Source organism: Clupea harengus, chromosome 10, assembly GCF_900700415.2.
Source record: "Clupea harengus chromosome 10, Ch_v2.0.2, whole genome shotgun sequence".
Lineage (NCBI taxonomy): Eukaryota > Metazoa > Chordata > Actinopteri > Clupeiformes > Clupeidae > Clupea > Clupea harengus.
Genome location: NC_045161.1, coordinates 23,358,860 through 23,380,106, shown reverse-complemented (window position 1 = coordinate 23,380,106; position 21,247 = coordinate 23,358,860). Strand labels below are relative to the sequence as shown.

Below are 21,247 nucleotides of genomic sequence, written 5' to 3'. Positions count from 1 at the left end.
CAGGCCAAACCAGCCGATCGCAGACCTCAAGGACAAATTACTTTCAGAGGGGGCTGATATCTGTGCAGTGGCTGAAGGGTGGCAGGTGTGGTCGGCTCAGCCTGCCTTGCCAGTGTGAATGAGAATGTGTGTAGGTGTGGGGGAGGTGTCTGAACTCTCTCTTTCATTCTCTGGATTCATGTTCTCCTTCTCATAAGGCAAAGATTCGAAAAATAGGAGATTTCCTCCACTCTTTGCTAAGCGGGTGTTCTGCATATGGAAGAGAAGCGTCATGCACAGCATTGCAGATAGGAGGGCGGGGTTAGGAGGCGCAACTAGAATATTATATTTTTCCCATTAAGTACTGTTGTAAGATTTTTGCAGGATTATTGCCCAACAAATCAAAACATGGCAGATAGATAATATAAAATTGAAAAAAAAAAAACAATTTTGATAGTACACATCCATATATACAAGAGAGAGAGAAAAAAAACCATTTCCTCTCATCTCAAGAGGAGAGATTATGTTCAAGTTCCTCCTCAGGGATTCTGCCAGGGCCGTGTTGGATATTCCTCTGCCCAGCCATAAAGAAAGAGCACCTTCTGCAAAGCGTTTTTTTTGGACCGATCAAGTTTGGCCACAGGGGTAAAGGCGGCCATGTTTCAGCGGCTACCACTGATGCCGGAGTCTCTGTTCTCTCCATATGGTGAAACGTTCTCACGTGCACCTTACGTTCTCACGTTCATGTTTCCTTCATATTGTAAGCCTTGGCTTTGGGCAGCCATTTTTTTGTTCCCAGTACATCAAAAACAGGCATTTCCACACTCCCCTCTTCTTGGAGTCTCCCAGAGAAGACCAAAGTCATAATAATATGCTTTCATGTATTTCTCAGGATTCACACTTGGAGAAAAAACTCAAAGACTCAAAAACTCAAACACACACACACACAAACAAACAAGCAAACACATTTAAACAATCGATCAGTCTTATTAATATATCTAAGACGATACATCATCCGTCTCTTCCAGTTTCTGCTCGCATGGTCGGCCCCTCACGTTGACCCCCACACGCTTAGAGGGCCTAGGTCACCCAGCTCCCCCCCAGCCTGTGGGCTATACGTTTGTCTCCAGGCCGTTCATGTCGATGGCACAATGGTCCTTGTCCTTGCTCTTCAGGTGACGCGGAGGGATGGGGGGCTTCTTTCGCTCCGGGGGTGGGGGTCGCACCCCTTCCTCCAGCTGCATGAGGCGAGCCAGGTCCGGGGGGATGTGGTCGGGCTTGTGCCCCCCGGGAGGGTGGGGCTGGAAGCTGCCGTTGTTCTGCTGGCAGTTCATCAGCTGCTGGATGTTGATGGGCTTGGTCTCGCAGATCATGGGCTTGGTCTCACAGATGAGCGGCACTTGCTGAGAGTGAAAGAGAGAGAGAGAGAGAGAGAGAGAGAGTGGGAGAGATTAGATTGATTAGAACAATACAACACGGGTCAGCAATAGTGAAAATAAAAGGAAGTCGGTGATAGAGAGTCTGAAAAAAATAAAAAAGAAAGGCCTTAAGCAAAGACAATTATCCAGTCTACTGAACTGGTACAGGTCCATGGCCTCTGTCTTTATAGGAAGGAAAAATACAGAGCTCTGCTTGAGAACCTATATTAACTTGAACAGTGAGACCAGTGGCCCTGATAGGTTCCACTTATCTGAGAAAAGAAAATGCTGTAAGGCCACCATGGGTCAATATCCAAGCAAGCACGGACTGCTTCTATGTCAATATTAGATGTCAGATAAGTTATGGAGTTAATAAACGGAAGGCCATGACTGCATCGTGGAATAAGCCTCACCTCTGAACACAACAAGCCTGAACTGAGCTGAACTCTGCTCATGAAGATGTGTCACGTTCTGGTGTCTGTCTGTGCTGTGTTGGTCTTTATTTTGGAGTGGCGATGTGTGTTTACTTCCTTTATTTAGCCATGTTCCTCAGTTGTTCCTTGACTCTCTGTTCACGCCTCTCTTATTACTGCCTGCCATGTCTTGTTCCCTGCCCATCTGTGTCTTGTTATCTTGTTAAGTCTTGTGCATTTAACAACCTTGGTTTTGTTCTGTTCTTGGTCTGTCAATGTTTGTGGTTCCACGCTGTTACTCTGGTGCCTACTAAAGAATGAAGAGTTGTAATGCTAATTCAGTTACCGTAGAAACTGTTTCCTGAACACTGTCATGCCCGGTTGTGCAGTTCTCAAGCCTTACTTATGACATGTATGAATTTGCCAAACCTTTGCCATGCACTTAATTTAAAATGTAGCACAAATTACTGTATCTATACTGAAAATGTTTTCTGTTTTCCTTTCAACAGTTGATCTTACGGTATGAATGGCACGTTCATCTTTTTAAAAGTAATCCGGTCACTCCCACCTTTCTTTTGTTTGGTTGACCCCTACGGCCAATCAAATAGATCCCAGATAGAATAGATCAAATAGATCCCAGATAGAATAGATCAAATAGATCCCAGATAAAATAGATCAAATAGATCCCGCTATCTGACCTTCACTCAATCAGAGCGTGTTACCTGTTTGGCACCACACCCATTTTCTCTAAATAACGCCTTGTTCTTGTTTGAAAAGTAAAGACTTATCATTTAAACCTGAGTTCATGAGTGCCGTGCATTTGTGTCCTGCCTTTAAGCACAGAGAATGCAGTGAGCCCACCATGCAAACATGTCTGTATACTGGATAATACAATAACCCAATACTGGATGTCTGATGCCCTGTAAGAAATGGACATAAAAAAATGGAAGGCTATAACCACGGCGTGGAAGAAGCCTTACCTCAGTACACAAGCCTGGCGTGAGCTGGTTTTATTTATACGCATATATTTATTTACTCTTGATGGGCACAGTTAATGGCTGGTCTGTGTCTACAAACTTGATTGCTTCAAGATAGACAAAGCCATATGGAAATGACATATTTATTTTAAGCAGAAGATTTCCGTTGCCTGAAATGTCAATACTTCAGGCATTTACTTGAAAACGAAAACAGCAAACAAACAAAATGAGTACAATATTAACAATGTTTATCTGTAGCAGAGCAACATTATAAACGCAGTTCACAAGAGGACCTACCCCATCTCCCTCCTTCATGAAATCTTTCCGACAGATGTGTGCCATGATGCCGGTGGCTAGGGCGTCTCCCATCACGTTCACCATGGTACGGAATCTGTCCCTGAGAAAACAGTCAAGGACTGACGTGAGAAACAAAAAGCTGCTTATCTGCATTATGGGGATTCGTGTACAACAATCTGTTTACAACGAACAAGCAGTCGCATAATGCACTATGTGTGATTGATGGATGGATACTGCATAGATTGAAATGGATTTGGCCTAGGTTGCCCCTTCCCCTCACATCTTCCCTGGGTTCCCACCCACAGTAAGAGGGGCCCAGGTGAACAATCAGTGAGGACACTATTTAACCCCATACCACCATGCCACTTTGGTGATTCTGACATGCTCTGAACAGTGGTTTAAAAATAAAATGTATTTCTTTTTTAGATTCAGCACAACTGGTAGAATGATATTGTAACCCTAACAGCCACCTGGTCTATGATGAAGCCCCAAGGTCTGCTACAGTGTATAAGAACAGTATATAAGTCCAGATCATCAAAGCATTTTGACAACGGAATTGGATGGGGACTAATGTTCAAGTCATTAGATCATTTAACATGCCTTCACTAATGTGCATTTGGCCAAGACAGACAGGTTAATGCATAGTGGAAACACTGGACAAAGATGAGGGGCATTCAGACTTCCAGCAGAAATGCTGTGTTCCTGGAAATTGGTCAGAATCCTATAAAAAATGTGCTCTTGTTTGTGTTGTTCAGGTTGGTAAATAAACCCGGTCAACCCCAATGTACTTACAGAGCCCAGTCCACTGCGATGATAAGCGTGATGTCATCAGTAGGCAGGCCAACAGATGTCAGCACAATCACCATAGTTACCAGGCCAGCCTGTGGAATTCCAGCTGCACCAATGCTAGCTGCCGTTGCTGTGATACTGGAGAAAGAACAGAAACAAACAATGTAATTTAGCAGATTCTACTGCCTGCCAATGATGACAGCTGACTTTGTAGACACTATCTTCCAAACAGAATTCCATTGCCATCTACGATATTTTGATTTGGAGTTTGAGAACTACTGTGACATGTGACATCTGGCAGTGCAAAGCCATCAGACAAAGCCATCGAAAAATAAATAAACCACTATCATTTTGTGCATCGTTCACTCTGATATGAGCTGGTTTAAATTTTGATAGATTAATAGAAGTGTATGTTTTAATGTGTTCAAGCAAAGTAAAACATTTAATTTAGATGGGATGCAGGCATCTAAGATACTACATATCTAAGGTATGACATCTAACATTGAGACTGGGACTAGTAGATCTGACAATAAGTATTGGACACCAACACTCTTTCTTTCTTTAAAACGTAAAACTAACTGAAGCATCAAGATATAATTAACAGTTACCGAATGAGTGGTGTTGCAGAGAGAACACAAATCTCTTATACATGTGTAACGGTACATCCCTTGAAGGTGAACATTCTAGAGACACCTCAGTAACAGGTAATACTACTTTTCCCCTTTTCTGATTCTCATGTGTCTTACCCAAGAAGATGGACAGCCTGGTGTCATGTTTGAGGAAATGAAGCCAAAATTGGCAAAGTTGGAGCCAGAGTCTACGCAGTAAGTGCTTTTTGGAGCCAGAGTGTGCATAGTAAACAGACAAATCTGCCACATCTGCCCAGAGACAACCATATTTGGTTAAATCTCAGCCATTTTGAAATTGCCTCAGGTGAGGCCTCACTGAGCACACGCTGTCCATTGGTTTTCATTGTGTCATCGTGTCATACTGTCATGTCCTTCTAATCTGATACTGTGCTTTGCCACTGTTAAGCTCTCTCTTTTAAACCTCTATTTACTTATGTTCATACATAGCTGTGGTTGTTTTGCTTTTCTGTTACAGTTTTTCACAGTTGTTAACACTCAAAAAGCGAAAATTCGGCACAATTTGCACAACCTTCACTTCATGTACCAATCGCTCGACCCAATTTGGCACTACTTCACACTCCCTTATCTGCATTAGACTCTGATTTTCCTTGTTTACACTCTGATGTCAATTACACATCACCTTGTTGTCAAAACACTACACACAATGTTCAGTTGTTGCACACACTTCTCAAGTAAAATCTCAAAGCATCAACCTACAACACACAAATAGTCAAATCTCTAAACATTCAGGTCGGTTGAGCAATTTGCAATGAGGACTGCAGCATAAAAGTGCCTTGAGCCTCTGTTTTGTTTGGTAAACAATGGAGAACTTTGAAGAGATCAACAACCAGAGAAGGAGAGGGGTAAGAGTGAGAGGAGTAGGAAGAGGAGGACAAGAAGGACGGGGACAAGGGGGAGGAGGAGTAGGAGGACAAGGAGGAGGAAGAGGAAGGAGAATGGTCATCTCTAATGAGATTTGGGCCGCTGTGGTAGACCATGTGCTCAACCATGGTTTGAGCATGAGGGAGGCTGGCCAGAGTGTCCAACCAATTCTCAGCCGCTTCACAGTTGCTGCCATCATTAGAAACTTCAGGATGGAGAACAGGTACGAAATCTATTTGCCTTGTGTAATGTAATACTGCATATCAATAGAATACATTGTGCTCACAGTATTTGTATTTTGCAGGACTGAAAGTGAACCACACCGTGGAGGAAGAACACACACTTTCACCGCCGAACAGGAGACTGAAATTGTAAATATTTTTTGTGAGAACAACGGTATCACACGGTTTACAGTACTGTACTTTTCTCTGTGTGTACCGAAATAAAACTTTTTTTGCTGCATATTTGTGTGCTGTTTTATGTTTGACTATGAAAAAAGTAGGCCTACACTGAGACATTTTACTAAAGGAGAAATGGCTCATTCTCCAGAGTCATTGTCATTCATGGTGTTCCATTTCGATGATTGTGTTTTCTGTCAGATCTGTCAGTGCGCACTCCTGAGCCCGCCCCCTCAGGAGTCTATATCTTGGATTACGCACCAGATCTCTGTCTTTTTGAAAACTTTGCAAGAAACAAAGTGCCAGATCCGAGTGTATCCTCTACGCTACCAAAAGTCAAAGAGTTTTGTGTGCTTTTGCTCTCTACGGGTTGGTGAGTTATCCGGGTTCTTTAACCCTCACTAGCTCAGGGCGCTGCAAAATTCGTTGGCTCAACTTAATTTTGGAAGTAGTAGCTGCTATCCTAGCTGCCTAGCTGGCTAAGTTTCTGACTAGCCTGCTAGCTTTCTAACAACGTGTTCGTTGCTGATAGTGTGCTTGTGTTTTAATACTCTTCTCTACTTTCAGATTAAAAAAGATGTCCAGACACTACCCCGACTGCGGGCACACCCGTGTCAAGGGTGACCGCCACCGTCGGTGCGTGGCCTGCCTCGGCAGGGACCACGCAGTGGTCGCGCTCTCGGGCGATGACCCTGTCTGTGCCATCTGTGCTAGCCTCACGCTAGCTAAGGCTACCAGGCGCCTTGCGCTATGGGAGCGCAAGGGCGCCGAGGGGGCTGCACCGGCTCCATCCGGGGCTAACGCCCCTGTAGGACCGAGTGCGCCTCCAGCCGTGGGCTCTGTGAGTGAGAGCAGCCGCCGTGCAGCTGCAGCTCCACTCTTTGGCCTCTCCCCGTCACCGCCACCTGCTAGCCCTGGGGCTGCGGGCAGCGAGGCGGAGGAGCTACCACTGGGCGGTGTCCTGCCCGAACTCGAGCTGGACATCGGCCTAGATGATGATAGTCTGCTGGACTACTCCGATGAGCACAGCTCAATCGCAGAGGCAATGCAGACAAGCCAAGATGTTAAGCCGCGGGTGGATACACCCCCTACTTCGTCACGGATCCTGGGCCAGCAACTCCACGAGGTTGCGCTGAGAGCAGCCAGCTGCCTCGGGCTCCCTCTCCCTCCCTCTCCCAGTGTGCGGCCCTCGCTGCTGGATGGGGAGTTTTATGCTGGCCCCGCCGCGCCAGTTCCCAGCTGCATCCCCTTCTTCGAGGAGGTGCACGAGGAACTGCAGGCGACATGGGCGACCCCCTACACGGGCCGGGCCCCGGTGCCGGGGTTCGCGCCCTACATGCAGCTCCACAGGGCTAGTGAGAGTGGCTACCTCTCCTTCCCTCAGGTGGAGGATGCAGTAGCGGGCTACCTCTCGCCCGCCTCCCCCACGATGCGCCTCGGCCAGAAGCCTCTCCTGCCTACGCGGGTGGCCAGGCACCAGGCTCAGCTGGCAGAGAAAGCCTACTTGGCTGCAGGGCAGGCTGCCTGCACAACCAACACGGCTGCGCTGCTACAGCGCTATCAGGCAAAGCTCCTGACTGAGCTTGCCTTGTCGCTGGGGGAAGATCACCCGTCAGTGGCAGAAGTCCGTCGCGCGACGGATTTGTCACTCAGACTGACCCGGTGCACCTCACAGGCACTGGGGAGGGTGATGGGTACCGCGGTGGCTACCCAGAGGTCTCTGTGGCTATCACTGGCTAAGCTCTCAGACAGAGAGAAAGCACCACTCCTCGGTCTCTGTCCAGGGCGTCTTCGGTGAAGCAGTGGTCACAATGGCTGCCAGGTTCGAGGAGCAGCAAAAGAGCAGAGAGGTATTCCAGGCTTGGATGCCTCGCTCTAGCGGCCCGGGTGAGACGTCCTCCTCAGGACACACCACACCCACACTGGGCCAGAAGCGAAGCGGGTTCCGCTCGCCAGCTCCTCCAGCGAAGGTGCCCACTAAGCGAGGCTGGCAGAGACACCCCTTCCGCCCTCCAGCTCAGCCTGCAGCACAGCAGCAGCCAGCTGCGCGCCCTGCCCAGGGCGCAGCCCAGGCCCCGCGACAGCACTCCGCTCGCCGCGGGCGGGGCAGAGGTAAGCCTCATGCTTCCTGATGGTGACAGTCAACCAGTGGTCACACAGGGGGGAGCGGTGGAGCCCACACCGCCTCCACAGAAATCAGCCCGTCGCTCACATGTGAAAATCATGTCCAGCACGGTAAGCAGGTTCTCACAAGCACCACACTCATATGTCCTAACTCCTGTCCCAGATGGCGCAGTGCCCAGACATGCTTGTGCGACTTTCAAAATCATGAGGGGGCAACCCCAGATCTCATCCCCCTCCCTAGGCGGAGTGGGTGTAGATCTAGGTTTAAACTCATTGACCATGAGCGGGTTAGTTCCCGACAAATTCAACTCAAAGCACAACCTGGCTGGTTGTGCGGCGAGTTGGCGAGCATGCGCAGTCTCACCATGGGTGCTAAGAACGATCACAAAGGGTTACGTGCTGCAATTCGCCCGTCTCCCTCCGCCATTCAGCGGAGTGATCCAATCTGTGGTGCAGCGAGAGCAGTCTCACTTCCTACGGGAAGAGGTAGTCTCCCTGCTCAGAAAAGAAGCGATAAGCATAGTTCCTCCCGAGGAGGAAGCTTCAGGCTTCTACAGCCGTTACTTCCTGGTCCCAAAAAAGGACGGGAATTATCGGCCAATATTAGATCTACGTGTGTTAAACAAAGCACTCATGCCGCTACGGTTCAGAATGCTGACCCCACGCCAGCTTGTGCAGTTTATAAGGCCAAACGATTGCTTTATCACGATAGACTTAAAAGACGCATATTTCCACGTTCCGATCCACCACAGACATCGGAGATATCTGAGGTTTGCATTCGGAGGAATAGCGTACCAATTCAACGCACTCCCATTCGGCCTAGCTCTAGCGCCGAGGGTATTCACAAAGTGCGTAGAAGCAGCCATCGCCCCATTACGTCTACGCGGCTTACGCGTATACAATTATTTGGACGACTGGTTAATAGCTGCTCATTCAGAGGCTGCAGCTGTGCAGGACGGCCATCTAGTGGTGGCGCACCTGTATCGACTGGGCTTCGTGATAAACAGGGAAAAAAGCGTTCTGTGCCCAAAGCAAATTACGCATTTCCTAGGCATGATTCTAGACTCCACCTCCATGGAGGTCAGGCTGTCTCAAGAACTAATAAATGCCATCAAAACATGCGTGTGCCAGTTCCGACTGGGACAGTCAGTCTCGTCGCTGTGCTGCCAACGCCTGTTAGGAATGATGGCGTCAGCCACTATCACACTCCCGCTGGGGATGTTGCGTATGCGGCCGTTCCAAATATGGTACCTGTCTATGAGGCTCAATGCAGTCACAGACAGGCACCGCAGAGTAGTGGTGTCCTCCAGATGCAGGAAAGCCCTGGCGATCTGGAGAACCCCCTGGTTTCTCGCCGCGTCGGGCAATATGGGCATAGTGTCGCGTCGCGTAGTGGTGACCACAGACGCCTCCACCATGGGGTGGGGGGCGGTCTGCGAAGGAAGAGGCGTGAACGGTCTCTGGTCTGTGACAGAGGCCGCGTCTCATATAAATGTGTTAGAACTGCGGACAGTAGTCCTGGCTCTACGACACTTTCTGCCCAGACTGAGTGGTCAGCATGTGTTAGTGCATTTACATTTACATTTAGTCATTTAGCAGACGCTTTTGTCCAAAGCGACGTACAAGGGAGAGAATATTCAAGCTACGAGCAATAGAACCTTAGTGAGGACATACAACACTGCGGCCTTGGCGTATATAAACCATCAAGACGTAGTGCACTCCCAGTCACTGCACCATTGGGCGACTCGCCTGCTCCTGTGGGCAGCGAGGCACATCCTTTCCCTCAGGGCAGTTCATATACCAGGTCACCTCAACTACGGTGCGGACCTGTTATCGAGGGGCGATCCTCGAGCAGCAGACTGGTGTCTACACCCACAAGTGATAGAACAGATCTGGGTGCATTTTTTCAGGGCGCAGGTGGACCTGTTCGCAAACAGGAAGAACACCTGCTGCCCGCTCTGGTTCTCGCTAGGGGGGCGACAACCCCCCACTAGGCATAGACGCGCTGGGCCACCAGTGGCCAGATCTACGCCTATATGCTTTTCCCCCGATCCCGCTCCTCCAGCAAGTGCTGTGCAGGGTAGCGGACAAGGGCAGAGAATTGATATTGATAGCCCCCCACTGGCCCAATCAGCCGTGGGCGGCAGATCTAGTCAATATGTCACTGCAGCAGCCTTGGGAGCTGCCTCTGCGGAGAGACCTCCTAACGCAGGCGCACAGGACAGTGTGGCACCCCCATCCGGAGTGGTGGCGTCTCAGAGCCTGGCACCTGAACGGTGCAGGCTCATAGCGTCAGGCTTGTCGGATGCGGTGGTGGCTACAATACAGAGTGCCCGAGCTGTGCCGACACGGGCTCTGTATACGCTGAAGTGGCGCAGTTTTGAACGATGGTGTGCTGCGCGTCAGCATGACCCCATTAACTGCGCTGGGCGTTATTCTCGCATTTCTACAGCAGTTGTTTGATGAGGGGAAGGCGGCTTCCACTCTCAAAGTGTACCTGGCTGCCATTTCAGCCTGCCACGCAGGCATTAATGGCAGTTCTCCTGGCAGTCACCCGCTAGCGTCACGCTTTATGGCGGGGGTGAGACGGCTCAGGGTGCCAGAGAGACACCTCATACCCTCTTGGGATCTGCTAGTGGTGTTACGTGCTCTCACAGGGCCTCCGTTCGAGCCCCTGGAGACAGTGGACATAAAGTTTGTCTCTTTAAAGACTGCGCTGCTGCTGGCGTTAACGTCAGCAAAGCGTGTCTGTGACATGCAAGCCCTGTCAGTCAGCCCATCGTGCCTTCAGTTCTCGATCGCTGGTGACAGAGTGGTTATGCAACCTAATGCTGCTTACACACCTAAAGTGGTGGTAACCCCATTCCGCAATCAGGTGATTGAATTAGCAGTTTTCTCGCCTCCTCCTTTTGCGTCAGCAGAGGAGGAACGTTTGAATAAGCTCTGTCCAGTGTGCGCTCTCCGCTGTTACGCAGAGCGCACTAGAGCTTTCAGACAGTCAGATCAGCTATTTGTGTGCTTTGGCGCACGTGCAAAAGGCAGACCTCTATCAAAACCGAGCCTCTCCCGTTGGATAGTAGAGGATATCGTGTTGTCTTATAAGAGCTTGTCTTTAGATCCCCCGGAGAAGTTGCATGCGCACTCTACGCGGGGGGTCTCGTCTTCCTGGGCCTTGCTAAAGGGCGTCTCAGTGGAAGATATTTGCAAAGCTGCAAGCACACTTTCATTAGATTCTATATGTTAGATGTGGCTGAACCTAGTTTTCTTCATAGCGTTCTGCGGGCAAGCGATCTCTGAATCCCCTGGCATGAGAACGGTGTATATGATAAGTGTGTTCATTGGTGTCTACATGTTATGTTGCACATGAAACATGCCAGGGTGGTTTCCTACAGGTGCAGGATCACGGATCCATGCCGCCTATGATAAAGGTTGCCCTGTTAATATGTTCACCGCCAGCGGCCGTATGAACCTCTATGAGGGCAAAGGCTTCAATAAAGCTGGTGTGTGTGATTGGCTGCCACTGTATTATCACGCAGGAATGTATAGGGTCCCATACTGTTATATCGCAGTGAACTGCGATAAGGAACGTCTCGGTTACTTACATAACCTTGGTTCCTTAAGCAGGAACCAGATATAACAAAGTTGGCGTGTACAGTGTGACCTTGGTTTGATATTCTTGCTCAGTTTTCATTCCAAGACAGAGATCTGGTGCGTAATCCAAGATATAGACTCCTGAGGGGGCGGGCTCAGGAGTGCGCACTGACAGATTTCGCGGCCTTTCAGGCGTGAATGGATAAATGCTTCGATTTAGGCTCATGACTAGTGTCATGTACCATACTGTTATATCTGGTTCCTGCTTAAGGAACCGAGGTTACGTAAGTAACCGAGACGTTTTCTGTGTGCAGTTTTGAGAAAGCCGTTATTGTTTTGAAAAACGTGTGTTAACAATTGTGAAACACTTTGGGCTGCGTCTTTGGATGAAAGGTACAACAGACATGTAGGAAGCAGGAATTAATATGAGTGGTGCACAGTTTAATATATGTGTGTAGGCTGAAGATTGCACAAAGAGCCCAATCATGCATTTCAAACTCTTTGAAAGACTACTATCACTAGGTTCTCGATCGGGTCAAAGCAAGGGGTCTTCTGGTAACAAAAGACGCCTCAGACAGGGGTGTGGGAGGCAGAAAAGATGTTCCAGGGCTAGGCCTTGCAAATAGATAAAAGAATGTCTCACAGCAAAAAAAAAAAACACTCTCATTTAGATTCTTCACGATTTTACACAAGGCTATTGTGCCCACTAAGGTAAGTAATAAAATAGGCAAGATGTGTGCCAGCACCACAACATGGTTGGACAGAACTATTACAAATCCGACAGATTTATTATTATTATTATTATTATTATTATTATTATTATGATTTTTATTATTATTTTTGTATCTGATTCATTCGAGAAATAGCAAATAACTACAATGTTGTACTAATACTATACGGCATTCACTGTTGACTAAAGGGTTACATCATCAGCCTGAGTCGCAGTACCTGCCTTATCGGCACAATGATGGGAAATCAAAGAATAGAGAATTTCAGCCATAGCTCAGTTGTACATGCTTACGTTTAACTCATCCATTTGCCCGAACTTTACCATCAATTTGTCATTCCAAGGAAACCATTAGATACGAGTGGCTTCACCAGAAAGCTTTTTGTGCACAAGGTTAAGTGGCCATGGCTGCCTAGAAACGAACATAATCAGTAATTGAAGGGCTCTGACACACTACACATAGAATGGGAGATTTGCCCAAAAGAATATTGTAGGGAACGTATGTTCTTGAAGGAAACGGTCGAGGCCTTTTCAGTATGTTGATTGACAGCACAAGCTATCTACAGTGTGCCATGTCTTTAAGCACCACATTCCACCCCAGTACAACCCAATCCTCCAAAAAGGACATTAATCAAGCAGGAGTGCTATCAGTTGTTTTCTGTCTTCCCTGCTGGCTACTAAGATGCTAACTCTTCCCTCAGATGATGGCAAATCAGAGCCAGATCACTCCCCTGTGTGTGTGTGTGTGTGTGTGTACGTGTGAGAGAGAGTGAGAGAGCAAGAGTGTGAAAGTGTGTGTGCCTGTGTGTGAGTCTGTGTGTGTGTGAGCCAGGGACAGCGCTACTGCCCAGCAGATGTAGAAAACTCGGCTAACCCAAAGCATCAATCAGTATAAGCAGCGTCAGACCCCATGGAATATAATGCAACACTGGTGGAACTCTGAAAGTGCCAATTGCCCCAGTCTACCCCACTGACACTAGCACTCACACAAGTCGGTCCAATTTAAAGTCTGGAAAGAAATATATAACTTCTCAGAGCTATGTGACCCATTTATCTCTCTCGCACGTCATGAACTGAATGATAAAATGCCATAAATGTACTGTATTTCATGCACCAATCAAAACATGGACTGTGACGGGTTTGTGTCAGACAGCGGTTGGCAGGCGGAGAGATTTAATATGGAGGTTTCAGAGAGATGAGGAGAGGATATGAGAGAGAGAGAGAGAGAGAGAGAGAGAGATGAAAAGAGAGAGAGATGAAGAGAGAGAGAGAGAGAGAGAGAGAGAGAGAGAGAGAGATATGAAGAGAGCAGGGGGATGGGAGGAATGAAACTGACACAGATGGAGCAGTGCTACCAGAAGTGTCACAGGGATAAAAAATAGAAGTCTGGCGTGACAGGGCACTGGTGATTTACCCAGGTCACATGGTTGTCTTAACAGAGGGATTACTGACCAGTTTTCAGCCCCCACCCCCACCCCCACCCTACACCCTACACCCTCCCGCTCTCCCCAGCAGCATTCCAGACTGTACAGCGCTGCTTTTCACCACAGAAAAAAAATAAGCTACGGCTCATAACGCTTACAATTGTTTGCCCCAAAATCAACATTTCTATTGTTTATGTATTGAAATCAGTTCATGCTCGCTAATCGCAGAATGTCCCTGGGGAGAGCCTGTATCCTGTCCGTGTTCACCTACATTGACCCCTGACCCTTTGTCATCTGGTGTGGGCTTCTCCCTGTGCGCTCTCTGTGCTGCCAAACGTTGCTTGCTGCGGTTTGCACTTTAAATCGCTAGGTCATGTGATCAGCGCTGCGCGGATGCAACCTATCCCTGCGGAGCATGTTGGCTGTTAACTGGAGATCCACAATATGCAAGGAGAAACCTACTTTAAATAACCTCTCAGCATGCTCTAAGCTTTGAGTGGGAATATGTGTGAGAGATGGTGTGTGTGTGTGTGTGTGTGTGTGTGTGTGTGTGTGTGTGTGTGTGTGTGTGTGTGTGCGTGTGTGCGTGCGTGTGTGCCTGTGCATGTGTGTGCATGTGTGCGTGTCGGCTGTTGGCTTTTGTTATCAGGGAAGGGGGTTATACCACAGCTGTGCTGCTTTCACTAAGAGAATGAAATGAACTGTGGCCTTAACACTATTTGACCTTGGCTGGCTCAGTAGCACACAAATAGTTCATCATGAATTATCATTACAGACATAAAAAATAACGTCTCACGAAAAGCATTTATACTGTTTTCATCGAAATTAGTTGAAAGAATGTGTCTCGACTGAAATATTTGGCCTCCTGACTCCAAAACTCACAGCAATTTGTCCATACTTAAGCTATCACTTTTTTTGATCTAATATATAATCCAGATTTTGATTAATCTGCAAAGCTCACTTTAGACAAAATACCCCAGCTTTAGTTGTAGTTGGACCTCATATACTGTATGTTGAGCCCCAGACTACAATGCTATGTAATGTGCAGTACCTGATCGTGATAATTTGGCCAAAGTCCAGCTCGTAGTTGTTGACCTGGGCTATAAAGATGGCCGCCACTGCCTCGTAGAGCGCGGTGCCATCCATGTTGATGGTGGCTCCCACGGGCAGCACAAAGCGAATGATGCGCCGGTCGATGTGGTTGTTTTCCAGGAGGCACTTGAAGGTGATAGGCAGCGTGGCAGAGCTGGACAAAAGGAGGACGTGTAAAAGAAGCACATCAGTATGTGACCTGGTGTTATCTGTACATAGTTGCTGAGAGGAAAACACAAGACAGAGGGGATTTGAATTTTTGTCCACTAAAAAAAACATAAAGACAAAAAACAAAGCCTTGTCCATGACACAGTATGCAAGAAGAGGGGCTGTCAGTGGTTCAGGAGGTAGAGTGGTTGCCAAGCAACCAGGAGGTTCTTAGGTTCAAATTAGGCGCATCACTTGTTTCACTTCAAAGTGTCCTTGAGCAAGGCATAGTTTCTGTCCGTTCTGTTAGAATTTAAACTTGAATTCAACACACTGATACAGGCTAAAATTCTGCTTCTGGTAAAAAAGACTAACAAAAGTAGTGAACAGAAAGATTATGACCAATTCCAATACACATAATGCTCCAACAATATAAAGTGATTTCAATGACAAAGCATCTTGTTTTGGTAACATCAATAATGAATGGATGCGAAATGTTAATGATGAATAAATATGTATGAAGAAAAAGAATATAAATGCATGAATGAATGCGTGAAAAGGTTTCTTCCAGTAAATCATGAAATAATTGAATCTATCTTTTATTCACTCTCGTTCACCTATCAGAAAGGACATGACATGAAAGAACACATGGGTAATACAATTACTCTGTGAATATATTTCCACTAAATTAGGCCTAAGCCCTTCCACCGGGTCACCAGGCAAACCATATGAGGACTTTTATACGGGTGTGAGGTTAAAGAGAACTGGGAAAAGCACATCATAAAAAATGAAATGCACAAAGACAGCCTCACAAACATGTTGTTTATCTTTAGAATGGGGAAATGTGGAAGTCTTTGAGCATTGCATGTGAGGGCCATTGTAGACCTAATACAATTCAAATACATTCAGATGCCCTTTGCAACAGAATCTGACATCCTTCAAATTAGTATGGTATATTATGCATAGGTCAATGGCATCCTGTATGTCGGATGAAAAATGGTTGGTTGGAGTGTGTACATGTGCATGCACAGGGACTAGGTATGTATGTGTGTGTGTCACTGAGACAGACAACACACACACTCTAGGTGCACATTTATCAGGACCCTTAGATGAACTTGGCCCACACAGGTGTGTGGGGTTACGACCCCTAGCTGCCTGTTTTTCTCCACCAGATGTGTGCTGCTGACCCCCCTCACCTCTCTTCCACACACAAGGGCCACCATGACATGGCATCTGTGGGGTCACACACTCTCATTAAAAGCCCACTAGCAGGTGGGAAGAAAAACAGAGTCATATATCCTCTCCACAGGAATGTGAGATGAATGAGTGCTGGCTAAGACAGGTCGGAAAAAAACAACAGAGAGAGAGAGAGAGAGAGAGAGAGAGAGAGAGAAAGAAAGAGTGTGAGAGAGTGTGAGAAAGAGTGAGAGAGAGAGAGTGAGAGAGAGTGAGAGAGAGTGAGATAGTGAGAGAGAGAGAGAGAGAGAGAGAGAGAGAGTGAGAGTGAGAGTGTGTGAGAGTGAGTGAGAGAGAGTGAGAGAGAGTGAGAGAGTGTGTGAGAGTGTGTGAGAGTGAGTGAGAGAGAGTGAGAGTGAGAAAGAGAGAGTGAGTGAGAGAGAGAGAGAGGCGCTCAGGATGGGTGATGTGTGTGGGGAGACTCCTGCAGTGAGTATGATGTGACTGGCAAGTGGGAATAGGATCTGGAGAGGTTGTCATGACTCACAATGACTTGCCTGCAATGATTAAATAGCTAGATGGAGGACTCATGCCCACCTGTAGTCATGAATTGTGTTTTTAAGTGGGCCGAGCCTGTGTGTGTTTGTGTGTGCTTGTGTGAGAGTTAGTGACAGAGAGAGAGAGAGAGAGAGAGAGAGAGCGAGAGAGAGAGAGAGAGAGAGAGAGAGAGAGAGAGAAGCTTTGGCAATAGTGTTAAAAAACATTCATGCTAATAAAGCTGAATTGAATTGAATTGAATTGGGAGAGAAAGAGAGAGAGAGAGAGAGAGAGAGAAAGAGAGAAAGAGAGAGTGAATGACAGAAAATGTGGAGAGATAGTGAGAGCTAGAGATCACACTGAATGCAAACCTACCACAAGGAAGAAAAAAATTGTCATTCAGCTTAGAACACAGATGCACTGATCTCACTCCCGTGCCTACTAGTATGTATGGCAGGATGCCGTTCCTACCTGGAGGAGGTTGCTAGGGAGATGAGCAGTGCCTGCAGGATGCCCCTGATGTATACAATTGGGCTCTTCTTAGTGATGAAGAAATACATGCTTGGTAGGATGAAGAGGCCATGTAAGATCAGCCCCATCACCACGGTAATAGCATAGAAGCCCAGCTTCTTTCCCATGGCGGAGGGGTCGCTCATCTCCAGGATCTTTCCCGCCACCAGGAACACGATTCCAAACGGGAAGTACCTGGTTGGTTGGAATGCAGAATATGGAGAAGAACCATGAGGAACATGGCTGCCATGCATGAACACGTGGACTCGTTATTGAAAGACTTGAAAGACGGATTTCTGCTCATTTAAATTCCTCCAAATATTAGTGTTAAATTCCCAGGCATTTCACAGGCATAATGAGCTGCACCCCAGCTGGCCTATAGCTGAATAGCTGGATGTGAGCCAGACCAGGACCAGACCAGGGCCAGACCAGGGCCAGACCAGGGCCAGACCAGGGCCAGATCAGGGCCAGACATGGGCCAGAGCCAGCAGCAATCACTCTTATGTGCTCTTACTGTCACATGTCACGATTCAAACTTGCTTGCTACAATCTGACCAGCAGTAGAGATGTGTACTGAAGAAGTGAAATAGTAGAAGTAACCACACAATATCAATCACACGTTTTACTGGCCTCTTCTCAAATTCCCATATTCCCTGTACAGAGGGCTTTTATATTCACATTCCAGTATTCTCATTTTCGCTGAATGTGCTGCTGTTGTATCACCTTAATGCTAGGTCTCTTTTCCAGGTCTGCTTTGCCAGCTAGGCTATAAGAAAAGTGCATTTGCAGTTTCATACCATTGGGAAAACATGTTTTATACTTTGGTGCTACTATTTATAGAAATGTTTCTAGTCTTTTTTCATGACGTGTTTACCCTAATGTGAAAGCCGCTTAGGAGAAAGCATGTTGTGTGTCATTGATGTGTTGATTGCAAGACATTTCAGCAAAAAATGCCTTCACAGTGTTTCATAGTTACAACAAAACCGTACCAGATGACAATGGCGACGATTCTAAGCACAGCTTCATTCAGACTCTGGCAGAAGTTGACCAAGGCGCTCCCATTCGGACCCATTCTGCCCAGCATTATTCCTGAACACAAACACAAACACATCAGTGGTCTACTGCAGTCTACTGATAGAAAATACTACATGCACTCACAATAGTGAGCTTGAACCGCCCCACCCGAAATACGGCGTTTGGTACTCTGATGTTTACAGTAAACAGGAGGTTAGTTAACATCAGTACAGACTTGTGTAATTAAATATTTAGTATTCATTCATCTGTTTGAATGTAATTAACTTAATTATTATAGAATGAATTAAAGACTTCGGGTCTCCTTAAATTCCTGAAACTTAACTCAACTTAAACTTAAATGAATATGTTTTTCTCTGTATAATGCAGGTGAGTGATTGTTGTTTACCCATTGTTGCTGAGAAGATCACAATTCCCAGGACGTTCATGCCATCGCTGGTTCCTGGTAACGTGCGAAAGACCACGTCCGGTGGTGGCGTCAGGTCCAGCTGGAAGTTCTGGATGTCGGTTCCGTTGTCATCCTGGATGCCGTAGATCAGAGGCCTCTTGGTGGTGCTCTCTGTGAGGCTCTGCGCGATCGTGGGCTTTGGGGACTGCATGATGGGCACGCTGTTGGTCCGATACTGGTTGGGGGATGAGAGATGAGAGGACAGGAATCACTCTGTGGAAGATTGACTGACTATTTTAATTCTTTTTATAGTTTCTAAAATCTTCCGTTCTTGTAGGTGCAGTAAAGTCAATGGAAACAGCACTATGTAGAAAGAAATATAGAAAAGCCTTTATTGTCATTGTATTCATACAACGAAATTTTGAGTGCGTCTCCTGTTGGTGTGACGAGGGACAACATATAACACAACAACAACATATAACATAACAATACTACAACTATCCAAAAACAGTAGGAACAGCCCCCCCAAAATATATATATACATTAAGAGTAGAACAAAGTGCGGTGGCATAGACTAAAGTACTTCAATAAATACATCAATTAATACAGCTTTGTTTATGCACATGTGTAAGGTGACTGAGATGGTATGTGACTTGTAGTCAATAAAGTGCTTAGTGTTTAGTGCATGTCGGTATTTAGAGTTCTGATGGCTGTCGGGAAAAAACTGTTCTTAAGACGCGTGGTCCTTGCTCTAAAGGATCTGTACCGTCTGCCTGAGGGCAGGAGAGTAAACAGGTGGTGGCCTGGGTGAGAGGAGTCTTTTAAGATGTTATTGGCCCTGCTAAGGTAGCGGGAGCGGGCAATGGATTCCAGGGAGGGCAGTGAGCAGCCAGTGATTTTTTGTGCTGTGTTGATGACCCTTTGGAGGGCTCTCTTGTCTGCTGCGGTGCAACCGGAGTACCACGCCGAGATGCAGTAGGTTAGTACACTTTCGATAGTGGTGCGGTAGAAGGCCACCATCAGTTTACACTCCAGGTTGTTTTTCCTGAGTACTCTCAGGAAGTGTAGTCGCTGCTGTGCCTTTTTTACTGTCTCTGAGGTGTTGACAGACCATGAGAGGTCATCTGATAAATTGGCTCCTAGGAATTTGTAGGGTGTAAACTATGTATGTAGGGTGTAAACTCAAGGTCACCTTGATGCTAGCTCTTGTGACTCCTTGCTAGCATGCCCGCCTTCTATAGTCAAGGTTGCAAGTTTGAGCCCTGTGCAATACAGGGCTTGTCACCTCATAGGTTACATAATATGAATCTCATAAGTTTCTAATGCCGATTCAGACAAAATATAAATAATAAGCTAACAGAATGCATATCATTTTTTCACTCACTTGAAGGAAACCTCATCATTAAACTTATTTTCAGTGGGCTGCATAGTACCTCTCTGACTGGATGACATCACAGTATTACTAATGTTCTGACCTACAGGTTAACACCGTGTTTGGACTGTGGAGGACTATGGTTTTTCATGCAGCCTGTCAGGCCCTTGACACAAGCAAAACAAGAGTACAGTGACAAAAGAGCCTCATCCAATTACAACAAAGGCTCTCTAATCGGGCAGAGCAGGGAAAACACCACCAGTCACTGAAACATACATTACATGCTTTACCAGGCTGGCCTCTCACAATGCCCTTTTATGGGGCAAAAAGCAATGAATGCAGGGACAAAGCATCTCCTCCTAAAAGATCAATATCTCTGGTTATTATTATCCTTTCATAGTGTGTTGGCTATGACGGACACTGGATGAACTATAAGATAAAAAAAATCAATAAGGACTCCAATTAGGACTCACCTGTTGAAAGGTGGCTTGTACGAGGTTGGCCGGGAACATGTTTCTGTGAAGAGAGCAGAGATGTTTTCACATGAAATCACAGACAAAAGGGTGGGGAACCATAGAGGCTGTGGACAAGGACTCTGGCATTCTGTCACACACTCGTTAGAGAACAAAAAGATCCTTCAATCAGCACAGAATCTCCTGAACAAAACTGCGGCACACTAACTGTGACTGTGACAAAACACTCAATGACAGGGAGCAATCTGACCAACTAGCATGCTTTCACCAAGGCCAATTCTGAAAGGTGCTGCCTAGGATGAGTACATTTGTGATTGCAATGCCATTGGTGACGTTGTCTTGCTTTTTCTTCTTTCGGAATCATGACTGAGGCTATCACACTCTGTGTAACATGGCATTTATGGGTAAATGGGGCCCTTATTCAACAACGTTCCTCGCAGTGGATACGTGGGCAGGCCATGTAAGAAATGTTGATTCTAAAGCTGGAAGAGAGATTTAAGGTAATGTAATGAGATTTTGTAATGTTCTAGAGGTGCTCTTGTAATAGACATAGAGATAGAGAAATTGTTCTGTTCAAATTCACAAGCCCTTTAAACAGCCACGACTGTGAGGAGACCCGGCTGAATAAACGCTAACATGATTAACTTTCTGATCACAGTCAGGTTTGGCAGGACAATTTGGATACATGAAAGCTACTATTTTACATTTCACACACATTTGTGAAGTAAAACAAATGGGCATATATTATATTAGACTTCCAGTGCTGTGTAAAAGCTTCAGAGCCTTTTTATTTAGTTTTATCAGGACATTCATGGCCTCTCTCCCCATGGGCCTGGTTCCTCTTTCATGTGGAACCTCTGCATGCCGTGGCT

The 21,247-nt window shown here is 46.6% G+C and overlaps 1 protein-coding gene across 1 annotated transcript in view; it reads right to left on the bottom strand.

The window, feature by feature from the left end:
- Nucleotides 1-222: 222 nt before the first annotated feature.
- Nucleotides 223-21,247, bottom strand: part of slc1a7b (solute carrier family 1 member 7b) — a 51,327-nt gene continuing 30,302 nt past the window's right edge. The window contains exons 4-11 of the mRNA XM_031574254.2: nucleotides 20,376-20,418; nucleotides 18,531-18,765; nucleotides 18,100-18,199; nucleotides 17,072-17,305; nucleotides 14,700-14,894; nucleotides 3,877-4,011; nucleotides 3,085-3,184; nucleotides 223-1,382 (exon numbers count right to left, since the gene is read on the bottom strand). Coding sequence (XP_031430114.1) covers nucleotides 1,092-1,382; nucleotides 3,085-3,184; nucleotides 3,877-4,011; nucleotides 14,700-14,894; nucleotides 17,072-17,305; nucleotides 18,100-18,199; nucleotides 18,531-18,765; nucleotides 20,376-20,418 — 1,333 coding nt within the window. The 3' untranslated portion in view covers nucleotides 223-1,091. The remainder of the gene's footprint in view (nucleotides 1,383-3,084; nucleotides 3,185-3,876; nucleotides 4,012-14,699; nucleotides 14,895-17,071; nucleotides 17,306-18,099; nucleotides 18,200-18,530; nucleotides 18,766-20,375; nucleotides 20,419-21,247) is intronic.